At 54.2% G+C, this 12,784-nt stretch overlaps 1 protein-coding gene and 1 long non-coding RNA gene across 2 annotated transcripts; both read left to right on the forward strand.

Moving 5' to 3' along the window:
• Positions 1-536: 536 nt before the first annotated feature.
• On the forward strand, positions 537-1,168 carry LOC132648403 (uncharacterized). The gene is made up of 2 exons (XR_009586817.1): positions 537-926; positions 1,005-1,168. It is a non-coding gene; the product is annotated as an uncharacterized LOC132648403 (long non-coding RNA).
• Positions 1,169-1,845: 677 nt separating this feature from the next.
• On the forward strand, positions 1,846-4,877 carry Pou3f3 (POU class 3 homeobox 3). The gene has a single exon (XM_021661323.2). It carries the CDS (start codon positions 1,891-1,893, stop codon positions 3,400-3,402), a length of 1,512 nt encoding a protein of 503 aa, XP_021516998.1. The 5' UTR covers positions 1,846-1,890; the 3' UTR covers positions 3,403-4,877.
• Positions 4,878-12,784: the final 7,907 nt, after the last annotated feature.

The raw sequence follows: 12,784 nt of genomic DNA on the forward strand, positions 1-12,784 counted from the left end.
GAGGCGCGCGGTTTGCAGACGCGGGGCGGGAGTGCGACAGCACGCACCCGGGGGAAAACGGGTCGACTGCTATTTTCCATGATTTTCTCCCTCTCGGTTTTCCTTCTGACCCCCTCCTCCCCGCCCCCTCCTTTTCGCTTCCATTTCTCCCCAACCCCCCCCCCCCCCCCCCCCCAGCAATCGCTGCCGCGCAGAGCCGCCAAGGGGATGCAGCCGTTCGGGCCGGACACTAAGAGTTAAGATGTGGCGGACGCGTGGGAGGGGGGACGCCGGGGGGTGGAGGGGGAGGGGCGTGGAGGGGCGAGCGGCGCGGGGGAGGGGGCCGGGGACGACAGATTTCCAGCTTCTCCGACGCGCTGCCTAAATTAAAAAGCAACCAATCGGAACGGCCGGAAGGGGGGCCGCGCGTCCCGAGCCAGTCATCCCGGGCCTGCCAATCACCCAGCGGGTAGCCAATCAGCGGGGGCCCTGGTGCTCGACTTCCTTGTATTTGGGAAAGTGTGGTGGTGGGTGCGCGCTCGCGGCGGAGGGTAAACATTCGGCCGTCCCCGCTCTGAGAGGGAGGGACGGAGAGCGAACTGTCAGATCCCAGCGAGAGCGGGCGCCCGAGAGGGAGAGTGAAATAGAGAGAGAGAGAGAGAGAGAGAGAGAGAGAGAGGGAGAGAGAGGGAGGGAAAGGGAGACGGGCAGGAGGAGAGAACCCGGCGCGGAGCTAGCCCCGGCTGCGCCTCTGCCTCGGCACGCCCGCGCCCGCCGCCGGGCTACCCAGGAGCGCCGCGACGTGCCCGCCAGAGTCGCTAGTGTATCAAGGATCCCCCGTTTGCACACACACGTCTCCACCTCCACCAATGCACTCTTCTTCCTCCTCCTTCTCCAGACAACCGCGGGGGAAAAATAAAAGCTCAACCCCAACCATCAGCAACAAGGTAACAGAGCAATTCGACCTTTGTTTTCCTGTTCAGTTTTTGCCGTGTTATATTTGTTTCCTAATTTCTGCCCAAAAGGAAAGATGTCGCACCAGACTGTGAGTGTTGCGAGGAAAACGAAAAGGGACTCTTGTTTCAGAGCCACCCGAGAGCCCCAGCAATAGCGACTTCAGAGACATGCACCATCGCCAGAAGTTTTCCTAGGACAGAAAAAGAAAAGGAAAGAAAAGCCAAACCAAAAACTTGAAAGGAGAGGACCGGAGGGGACGGACGGGCGCCGGCCTCGCCACCCCGCAGCCGGCCCGCACCAGCACGCGCGGACGGACGGAAAAAGTTTTACCATGCTGAGGGGGAGGCCGTGAGATGCGTGGCTGACGAGGAGAGCGGAGCGCGCGGACGCGGGCGGCCGGGCTGCGGCCACCCAGGCTCGGCCGCGAAGAAAGGGAGCGAGCGCCGCGTCCTTTGTTGTCTCCGGTGAAGCCGTCGGCCGGCAGGTGGACCGAGCCCCGCGCCGGGCGGCAGGCGCGGCGGGGCCGCGCGCCCGGGGAGCGCCCGGCGTCCCGGCCCCCGCCCGCGTGGGCAGGCCCGCCGCCCGCTCCCAGCCCCGGGGGCGACCACGACCCCCGCTGACCCGGCCGGCCACGGGGCGCTCCGGGAGCAGCGGCCCCCCCGCGCCCAGGGCGCCGCGGCGGCGGCGGCGGCGGCCGCTGCTGAGCGGGGCGGCCCGGCGAGCCCCGCGCCCTGCCCGGCGGCCTTGCGGCTGCAGCCCCGGGCCGCGGCGGCGGGGGCGGCGGCGGCGGCGGCGGCGGCGCGGGCGGCGGGGCCGGCGGGGGCGGGCGGCGCGGCGGGGCGGGGAGGAGGCGGCGGCGGCGGGCGGCGGGGGGGCGCGGCGGCGGCGGCGGCCGCGGCGGCCGCGGCGGCGGCGGCGGTGGTGGCGGCGGTGGGGTGGCGGGAGCGGAGCGGCATGGCCACGGCGGCTTCTAACCCCTACCTGCCGGGCGGCGGCCTGCTGGCGGCCGGCTCCATTGTGCACTCGGACGCGGCAGGGGCGGGCGGCGGCGGTGGGGGCGGCGGCGGCGGGGCGGGCGGCGGCGGGGCGGGCGGCGGCGGCGGCGGCATGCAGCCGGGCAGCGCCGCCGTGACCTCGGGCGCCTACCGCGGGGACCCGTCCTCCGTCAAGATGGTGCAGAGCGACTTCATGCAGGGGGCCATGGCTGCCAGCAACGGCGGCCATATGCTGAGCCACGCGCACCAGTGGGTCACCGCGCTGCCCCACGCCGCCGCCGCTGCCGCCGCCGCCGCCGCCGCTGCCGTGGAGGCCAGCTCGCCGTGGTCGGGCAGCGCGGTGGGCATGGCCGGCAGCCCGCAGCAGCCGCCGCAACCGCCGCCGCCGCCGCCGCCGCCGCCACAGGGCCCCGACGTGAAGGGGGGCGCGGGCCGCGAGGAGCTGCACGCGGGCGCGGCGCTGCACCACCGCGGGCCGCCGCACCTCGGGCCGCCGCCGCCGCCCCCGCCGCACCAGGGACACCCCGGGGGCTGGGGCGCCGCCGCCGCCGCCGCCGCGGCCGCCGCCGCCGCCGCCGCCGCCGCGCACCTCCCGTCCATGGCGGGCGGCCAGCAGCCGCCGCCGCAGAGCCTGCTGTACTCGCAGCCCGGCGGCTTCACGGTGAACGGCATGCTGAGCGCGCCCCCGGGGCCCGGCGGCGGCGGCGGCGGCGCGGCCGGCGGCGCCCAGGGCCTGGTGCATCCGGGGCTGGTGCGCGGGGACACGCCTGAGCTGGCGGAGCACCACCACCACCACCACCACCACGCGCACCCACACCCGCCGCACCCGCACCACGCGCAGGGCCCCCCGCACCACGGCGGCGGCGGCGCGGGCCCGGGACTGAACAGCCACGAGCCGCACTCGGACGAGGACACACCGACGTCCGACGACCTGGAGCAGTTCGCCAAGCAGTTCAAGCAGCGGCGCATCAAGCTGGGCTTCACGCAGGCCGACGTGGGGCTGGCCCTGGGCACGCTCTACGGCAACGTGTTCTCGCAGACCACCATCTGCCGCTTCGAGGCCCTGCAGCTGAGCTTCAAGAACATGTGCAAGCTCAAGCCGCTGCTGAACAAGTGGCTGGAGGAGGCGGACTCGAGCACCGGCAGCCCCACGAGCATCGACAAGATCGCGGCGCAGGGCCGCAAGCGCAAGAAGCGGACCTCCATAGAGGTGAGCGTCAAGGGCGCGCTGGAGAGCCACTTCCTCAAGTGCCCCAAGCCCTCCGCGCAGGAGATCACCAACCTGGCCGACAGCCTGCAGCTCGAGAAGGAGGTGGTGCGCGTCTGGTTCTGCAACCGGCGCCAGAAGGAGAAGCGCATGACGCCGCCCGGCATCCAGCAGCAGACGCCCGACGACGTGTACTCGCAGGTGGGGACCGTGAGCGCCGACACGCCGCCGCCGCACCATGGGCTGCAGACCAGCGTGCAGTGAGGCCGGGCGCCGCGCGCACCGGGCCGCCGAGAGCCGCCGCCGCCGCCGCCCCGCCGGGAGCCGCCGAGGGCCGCCGCCGCGCGCACAGCCCGCGCCCGGCCCGGCCCGGCCCGGGCGTCTGGCCGCCTCCCCCTCCGCCCAGAGACAGGCGAGCCGCGGCCCTGGGAGGGGGGAGAACGACCGGGGAGGCTCCGACCGCGAGACTCCTTTGGAAAGTCCGAGGAAGGAGGGACCAGGACATTTTAAAGCCTAATAAATACCGAGACTATTTTATATGCGCATCGAACAGACAGAGCCGGAGGAGGAGAAGCAGCTCCCTGGCGGTGGTTCGGCTCCGCTTTGAAGGAAGGGGGAGGAGGCCTAACCCACGGAATGGCGCTCCCGAGGTACTGTCCACCCCCAGGCGTCCTGTGCAGCCTAGCCGGAGGGGGAGAGCACCTGCCTGGCCCTCTCCTTTGAGACTAGAGCGAGCCCTCCCCTTTCTTCCGCTTCTTCCTAAAGGGCTGCCTAAAAGATCCACAGAAACTTCCTCTGTTGGGAGCGACCCGAAAGGAGAGACCCACCCGGCTTTGCGCGGGCCTGCTGGCTCCCGGACAGTGTTCTGCTTGGCCATAGGAAAGTCTTGGGGGAACAAACGAGCAACTCAGAGTTGGGAAGGAAGGAGAAACAGAGTCTGGGGGAGGGGGGGACAAGATTCGCAGGTCCTCAAGTTCACGGGCTGAGCAGGAAAGCCAGAAGAGAGCATCCTCACCACCGTACCCTGGGAAATCAGAGCACCGCAAAAGAGCCAGGGCTGGGAGCCGGCTAAGGGCAGCCCTCTGGCAGAGAGGGCACAGCTGGCAGGGCGGCAGGCGAGGACCCAAGCCTTAGAGACCGCCCAGAGAGGCCAGGCCACCGCCACAGAACCCGGGCTCTGCTGACCCCCTCGGGGTGGACCATGCCTAAAGATTTCACCGCTAATATTTTTTTTATTAACATTTTTTATTTTTTATTTCTGGACTGACTCCGATAAAGAGGGTGTGGAAAGACAGCTCCAGCCGCGCACCTCCCTTGACTGGTGCCCTCGCTCCGCTGCCAACTGTGACTGAATGAGCGCTGCGGATGAGACCCTGTAATACTGCCTTTTCCAAGCAGTGTCTTTGGTAGGTTTTAATAAACAGACTTTTCAGATGACGGCAATATAGAATCGTTAGATCCGCTGTTGATCTAAAAATATTTGCTTTATATTTTCATTAAATGACTTCTTTTAATATTTTATTCAGAATACTTATGAACTGCTGCAAAACGGTAATTTATTTTTCCCCAGATCTTGTATTACGTGTTTTTTTCAGACGAGCACAAATCAAAATGAAATGAAAAATATGGACAGTTGTTAGGTAATAAGGGTATCTTTTGATGTGATCATTTGATTGTAATTTAATTTGAGTAGTGATTCCGTAAGAGCTGATTGAGAAAATAAATTTGTTAGAATGAAATAGTCTGTGTCTGATGCGTAAACACTGTGTGGGAAGAAAAGAGTTCTCTAGGAAATATTTTTTTACCAGTGCGGATCCTAAGTCATAGCATTAAGGGAGCCCACACACAAAGGTGTGTTTGAAACGTCAAGGGCAGGCTAGGGTTGCTGACAATATCCGAGCGAGCATTAGAACGGTGGCTGTTCACTCCTTGCTGGTCCGTAAGTTCCACAGTACTTTCCTTACCCTCAGTTTCAATGGGTGTCTCTGGTGTTTTTGCTGAGTGCTCTATAAATACTAGCCGTTTTCTTGAAAGTACCTGTGTTCTGCATTGCATAAGTGATCTACTTCACCAGTGAAAATATGCCCACCAGTCAATCGCGGTAAAAACAACCCCTCTTGGTCAGCTTCTCCCTTTTATCTCCTTGCCTTCTAGCTTATCCCTGTTTCTTTTCTTTTTCTGTGAAGATCGATAGTTACAAAGGATAGTTTATAAGTCCGTGAAGTATTCTGATATATATTACTCCCCGTTGACACCTATATGTGATTAAATTTCAGTTATTAAGGTGATGGTTGCCTTTCTTTCTTCTTTCTTGAGAGAAGACAGCACAGAGCCTGCTTGGCTCCTTACTGCAGTTGCTACCAGCTCAGCCTCCATGGTCTGGCCCTCTCGGCCTGATTCTTCATGTTTACCAATGCTGAGGGCTTTCGCTTTTTAGGTCACTTTTTAGATAAGGCCCTGCAGGGTTTTCACATTTATCAAGCTAATGCACCAATATTTACAACAGGGAGAAATGAAAATGCAAAGCCTCAGGTTGCGAGTGCTAAAGAGGACAAAGGCTCTGATTGGTTGAGTCCCTGTGTATTATATGTTTTTTTTTAAGTACTTAGGTGAAAAAGCAGTGATTTTATACAGGAGTGTCCCCCAATCTCACTCAGCTACCATTCGCCTTTTGCTTAGCCCTGTCACCTTCACCCGCTCCCTCACACTATAGAGTCAAGGGTTAAAAGATAATCCTGGGAAACTGTGAGAACAAGGAACAGTTACTTCTCCCAGACAGGCCCTATAGCACAAATCAAGCCCAGCCAGATGGTCATGTATTTGGGTTGCATTATTATAGAACCTACATTGTAGTAAAAATCACAATCATTCTGATTTGTGAAATCTGAAAAAAAAGGCTATATTTATTAAACAGAGAGAAGTGGAGGGGAAGGAAGATAAGAAACCACATTTTGTTTTTCTCAGTGCTTCTGTTTTCTGTTCCTCCTGCTATTGTTATCACACCGCCTGGAGTTGGGATGGAGTATGAGGGTCAGCATTTTGTTTGTTTGTTGTTATTGTTGTTGTTGTTGTAAGACCCTTGAGGGTAGGTCAGGAAGGCCTGGCCGGAAGCTGGGAGTTGGCCAGGTTGTTTGTAAGTGGTGCACACCGCTAGCCTGTGAGAGGAGTCTTGTGGGGATTGAGGGGGTTGTTTTGTTTTTTGTTTGTTTGTGTTCAGGCTGGAATAGTGGTGCTCGATTAAATGGGGAATGGATCTAGCTAAAATTTTGGGAGGTATATGCTTACTGGATTTAGTGGGGCACAAAAGAGCTAAGCTTAGATTTTATACTGTTTTTCTATTAAAAACAAACTTCACTGATTATTTTGGAAGCAGCCCTTACTTGGGAGCAGCAGAGTAACTTTGGACTGAAGAAGCTGGGCAAGCAGGGCAGTTTTGTTTGTCATTTTGTGTTTTATAAAGTAAGCGAATGCTTGCACTTAAAAAAAAAAGTCAACCCGTTGAATGTATTTACAAAATGGAATTCATGGTTGAAAACACAACAGAGAAGATGTAAGTGTGAGGTTTTGTGCTAAGATCATATTGTGCACATGTAAATAATGAAAATACTGTTATATATCACCAGGTCTCTTTACATGAATTTGGTCATTGTGTTCTTTTGCAGCACAAATGTCTTGTGCCTCGTCAACTGCCCATTTGTTCCCTCCATTTCAATCCCCCCACACCTCCCCTTCCAACCCAAAGGGAAATGACAAAGTTCTGTTCCATCAGCTTGGCTAGTTTCAGACTAGGTCCATTTATAGTTGACAGTAGACTGCGGCTCTTGAGCCAGTGTCCAAGCCTTGGCCACCTCATCCACCCAATCACCTTCCCTTGACAAGCTGTACAATAAATAATTCAAGGTGTATTTAAAATATGTCACTTCACTGTTACTGCTCTGCATTTCTCCTCTTTAGCGTTAGCGAAGGATTATTTCTCTCTCTCTTAAAAATAGAACTGTCCATTATTGATCTTAAGAGACTCCCTCTGCTTCCTTGTGGCTCCCGTGTTTGCTAATTACCATGCTCATGATCTGTTTTGTATGAATGGTTTTCAACATTCAGAGAATTGGTTCTTATATCAAATGCAGTATATACTATTCATAGTTTTATCAATAAGTGTAATATTTTAAATAATTTTAACAATTAAATTTGTTTTTAAATTATATATTTGTAAAGTATTTATCCTGTTGGAAGCAACAATATATTGTTGTATTTATTCGTTTATTTTTGTAATAAATGATCAACCTCTTCAAGCTAAATCAAAAATGACACTTTCATATATCTATACAAAATGCATTTAAAGAGATGGGCATATTTGCACCAATTTGTATGTAAATAGAGAAAGAGCCATCAATAACTTGTAGCTTTCAGAACTAAACTGAAGGAAGAAACATACTCTCACATGGAGTTTAGCTTGCCCACGTTCCAGGGTAATTAATCAAATCTAAAATAAATGCAACAGGTATTGGCACTAGATATAGGCTTGGAACTAGGCACTTAGGGTGCGGGCCTGCTCCCCCCCCACACACAAGATGGAAAGATATTAAAGAAAATTGTTCTTTCCTGAAATGCACAGACACCTGGCTGCAGGGATGCTGCTGCAATGCAAAACCCCAAAGCTGGCTGTGCTTGTGTTTCTGTGCCGGGGCAGAAGCGGAGGCCCCCGGGGTAGGGGCTCTCAGTGACCGGGTGAAGAGGAGTGCCAGGTTTAACCGGCACAACAGAAGGGTTTAGAGCCTTTGAGAATGTCCCGGCGGCCTTCTCCGTCAGCCGGTCAGGACAGAAGTAATCAGCGCAGGTGTTGTTGTTAGCAGCGGTGCGTGAGAGAGTTGGGGGCCCCTGCTTTGGGTTGCTTTGCTTGGATGGCCATTTCAATTCCTCGGGGCTCCTCGTCCCAGGGCCTGAAGGTCACACGCGTGACCTCCTGGCTGCGGGAGCCCCAGGATAGGCTTGATCTTGATTTCAATAAGGAAATCAGAGGGCTCTGTGTTTACCTCCTGAACTTTCCAGCCTAGGAAAGGAAATAGCGAGGAGTCTGGAAGAGCAGGGGTGGGGGAGGCGGAGATAGCAAGAGGGGTACTGTGTAATCGGATTCTTTGATTTTGTTAGCCTGGCTCATGGCCTATTAATTAGATTACTCTCTCTTTCATTCTTGATTTCACATCCGTGTTTGTTCCTGTATCCTAAAATGTGGGCGCGAGCTTGGCGAGCAGGAGCCTATGATGTCACTGCCGGCCAGCGGCTGCGGCCTGGCCTTCTGGTGGGCTGTGGGCTGAGTTCTTGATGAGCCCGCTTTTCCTCGAGTAAGAGTGGGCTCTGGAAGTGACCTCAGAGGGGTCTGCGAAGAGGGCAACAGACACTCTTTTAGCCGTGTGTGTGTGCGCGTGTGTGTGTGTGTGTGTGTGTGTGTGTACATGCACATGCATGGGGGTAAGAGATGGAGAAAACCATAATCTGCTGTGGCCTGGGAGGCCGTAGAGACGCTAGCGACTTGGTCAGGTGAGGGCTTGCTCTGGTGAGAAGCACCTAGAGAGCACCGGAGGTGAAGGGGAGCGGAAGGGCCCGAGCAGCTGGCCGCCCCGACCCTGCTCCTCTCCCCGAGGGAGGGCTGAGCCAGGTGCTGAGGTGGAGTGGTGGCCCTAGCTGCGGGGCGGCCCAGCAAGGCCCTGGTAGCTGAACGGTGGCAGCTGCTGCGGGTCCCACAAGTTGTTTTTCTCGTGGAGACCATTCAGCAAAACGCAGGGTCCTTTCTCAAAGATTTAAATTTCGCGGATGAATTACCATACACCGGTTGCTTAGCAACTAAATTCAAGCCGGGCTAAGAATATGCAAGCTTTTTTGTATTCTCATTAATAAAAATGCCACTCTGACACAGCAACCCGACTTTGGATCACTGCAACTTCTGTAAAAGCTGTAGGAGAATGCAAACCGGTCCTGCCATTTAATTACAGATCAGAATGGCTTGAAACGTGATGTTTTGTTCATCTATCTTCCTAAAAGTGATGTAAAAAAAAATAGCGGCTTTCAAGAACAGAAGTACATTTTCTTTTTCTTTTCTTTTCTTTTTTTTAAATGGAGTTGTCTGCAGGGGTTACTGATAACTGTCAACTGAAACCTTTTAAAATGTTCCCTTTTGTCAACATTTCTGCTCTTCCCTAGTTCTTCCCAACTCTACCACTGTTTCTGTTGTGGAGATCGGCTGGCCTTGGGCACCTTAGAGACTGTGGCATTTGAGGAAGTAATCCACAAGCCTACTGCTAGAGGAAGCCAGAGAAACAGAGAGTGAGGAGGAGAAAAGTTCTCCAAGTTTCCTGGAAAGGCTTCAGAGTTGTCGAGGGCCCAAGTGTGGAGGGCTGGCTATCCCTGTTTGTCAGGCATTCAGGGAGTGAAACAGAAATGCATGTGTTTTTGTTTTTGTTTTTGTTTTTGTTTTTGTTTTTGTTTTTGTTTTTGTTTTTCTCTTCTGGGGTCTGCCTCTCAGTCACTGGCCGGCTGACCATTGAATGTGTGAATGTATGGAGGGTTGAATTCGGGCCTTGCTGACCAGGGCTTTCTCAGAAATTCTCCTCTCTACCGCTCTACAGCCCCGGAGGCGGGGGCCCAGGACCAGACTCTCGACCCACCCTGGCTCTTCAAAGACTGCGGCCCAGGCCTCGGATTTACTGTTTTCAGGGGGCAAACTCTGTGCCTCTCCCAAAGGATGAAGAGCGATGCTTTGGTTAAGAACAAGGTTCCCAATGACTTCTTTCCAACAGTCCAAAAGCAGAGGGCGAAGCAGTCAGGGCAGAATGACCTGCGCGGGCAGGTGGTGGTGTGGAAGTCCTGGCGGCTAGGGCTGTGCAGCACGGGGCTCAGGGCCTAAGGCTTAGTGGACATTCGGGGCTGCCCGGGCGGGGCCCGGTTTTCCTGAGCAGCCCTGGACACTTGGAGCAGGCCTTGTCTTCTCTTGGGCCACAAGGGCGCCAGTCTGTTGCCAGCCCCCGTGTGATCACCTGCAGGGCCTGGTGTCAGCTCTACACTGCGAGGCCCAGGCCGGCAGAGCCATACCGCCATTGTTAGTCTGCGGCCCGGGTGCTGACAGGAATGCCAATCAGCCAGTGTGTACCCGAGGTCCCACCAGGGAAGCTGCATGCCGGCTTTGCCTCTAAACCTCACAGAATGTGGAGGGGCTTAGCTTTAGATAAAACAGTGGCAAATGTGAACCCCGGCCCCACCCGGTACACAAAGGTTCCGGTAACATTCCCAGAAAACCAGCCCCCTGCAGACCCTAAAAATTTGCATACTGTAAACTAGAGAACCGGCATGTCACGGGGTCATCCTAGTAGCAGGAATGGGGAATCTCACAACTGACTAGATTCAGCAGGTGTAAGGGAAGTAAAAGAGAAATGAGATCCTTCTCTTCTAGGATGTGTTCAGGGCAATACAGCTCCCCTTTTCCTCTTTTCAACTATATGTATGTGTGTGTGTGTGTGTGTGTGTGTGTGTGTGTGTACAGCTATGTGCAAATATATAGTATACACACACACACTAAACAGGGAGCTACTTTTTGCACAGTTTTCCCAGACAGCCCACTTTCTTCCCATAAGTCACTATTACTGGACCTTGTGGATTTTCCTTCTGCTTTGGAAACATTGTTGGCTTTTTGAAAAAAAGGGGGCAGTTGCCTGTTTCTTTAAAAAGTGCCTGATCAGTTTCTTTCTGTGGACACATTAACCACTAAGAAATAACCTTCTAAACACACGGGAAGAGGCTCTTTTTTCTCTTTGACTCTTTGGTTGTGTGTTAGCTGTCAGTGGAGTGGCAGGCGGGGAAGGTGTGAAAACATGGCCCTCTGTACATACGTGTGCTTTTGGTGGGAACACACCAATATTTAAATAACTGGGATTAGCTAAGAATGGGGTGCAGGAGTCTGGGGGCAGCGTCTGGAGTGTGCTTCTTGGAGTGCCTCCTTCCTACAGGGACGGAAAGCAAGTGATTGAGTTACTCACAGGGGACACCAGGCTGATCTCTTTTTAATTTGCAGTTTCCTCTGAGTGACCCCCACCCTCTAGTGAGAATGGTCCAGGGAAGGCAGAATCCAGTGTAACTTCTCCATGTGACTAGGGCGTAAGGCACACCTGAACTGCTGTTCTCTAAGCTCCTAGCACTAGACAAGATACAAAGGGCATTGCTACAAAGCCATGGGGCAGACGCTGCATGAGAGAATCACAAATACCCTTTATTCTTATTTTTATCTTAATGGAGAGTTTTCTTTTTTTCCTGAAGTACTTCCAAAGGCACAGGAGTGAGTTGTGCCCCGAGGACTGGCTCTCAGCAGAAGTCCCTCCTCCCCAAAAATCAGCTCAAACTTTGCACATTGAAACAAAACAGATACTGACTTCCAAAGGCTCCCATGTCAGCACTGAAATGAAAAGTGTCAAATCTCCTCTTTCTGCCCAGGTCAGACACAGTGCCCACCTCTGTGAGCTGGCATACTCTCAAGGAGTCCCAGAATATGCTGTCAGGGAAGGAGTTAACTTTTCATTTACATTTTCAAGTCTGAAAACCCACCTTCAGAGTTACAGACAAATTCAATAGATCTAATCTGAAAGTGGAACAGCACCCCAAAACCTAGCACAAGGAAAATGAAAGTCTTAGTGGCTTGGCTTTGAGACTCTCCAGACTTACAATGGGGAAAAGGCAAACAAAATAGCATCTAAAGACCATTTTCAGTGAACAGTTTTAAGAGGAGAGATCTTTCAATTTTTAAAATTGCACCAGTAAGTACAATTTCTGTGTTGTATCCCCTGAAGATTTCTACCCAAAAGGGCTTTTAAAATTTCTCAACCTTGAGAGGAAGACCTTTAACCTGTTCCAAGAGCTATTTAATAGCTGTCCCATGTGTTTTCTGTTTTCTGTGGTGATGAGAATACAGGACCTTGCAAATGCTAGGTAAGCCCACCAAGAGGAGCCAGCTTTGAGGCTGGGGGGAGGGGTCCTTCATGTGCTCTACCTTGGAGAGGAATCATCAGACCTCGTCCCAGGCCGCTTTCTAACAGTGGTGTGTGAAGGGGAGTGAAAGTGGTAGGTGCCCGAAGGCACTGAGCTGCTAGCACCTGAAATGGGCTTTTTGCTTCTCAAGAAGAAGGAGCCAGCAAGGTCAGCAGTAGTTACACGTGGACCTGATCCCCACCCCCAACCCAGGCTTTTCTCAGGGTCTCAAAGTGGAAGCCTGCAGAGAAGAGGTGGAAGTGCGGGGCCTGGAGACCAAAAGAGAAATCACTTACCTCACCCCTTTGTTCTGGAGTGTGAGCTGGGGCATCAGAGGCAAACAAAAGCCCCTAGAGAACAAGCCTCCTCTTCATTTGTATCTCCCAACCCTTGCTAGAAAACCAAGATAGCCAACTGGGAACAAAAATAAATAAATAAACTGTATTTACGATATCCCAATGTTAATGCCTTACCTTACAGGCAGGCCATATGCAGGGAGAGGTACCTACACTTGATTTTTTTTTTTTCAAGTGACTGTGTGCAGGTAGAAAGGCCTGGAAAAGAGACAGGAAGACAAATGAAATAGGAAAGATTGGGGTATACAGAACACTGTACATGCAAGCTGGTGCATGTGTGT

This window comes from Meriones unguiculatus, chromosome 16, assembly GCF_030254825.1.
Source record: "Meriones unguiculatus strain TT.TT164.6M chromosome 16, Bangor_MerUng_6.1, whole genome shotgun sequence".
Classification (NCBI taxonomy): Eukaryota; Metazoa; Chordata; class Mammalia; order Rodentia; family Muridae; genus Meriones; species Meriones unguiculatus.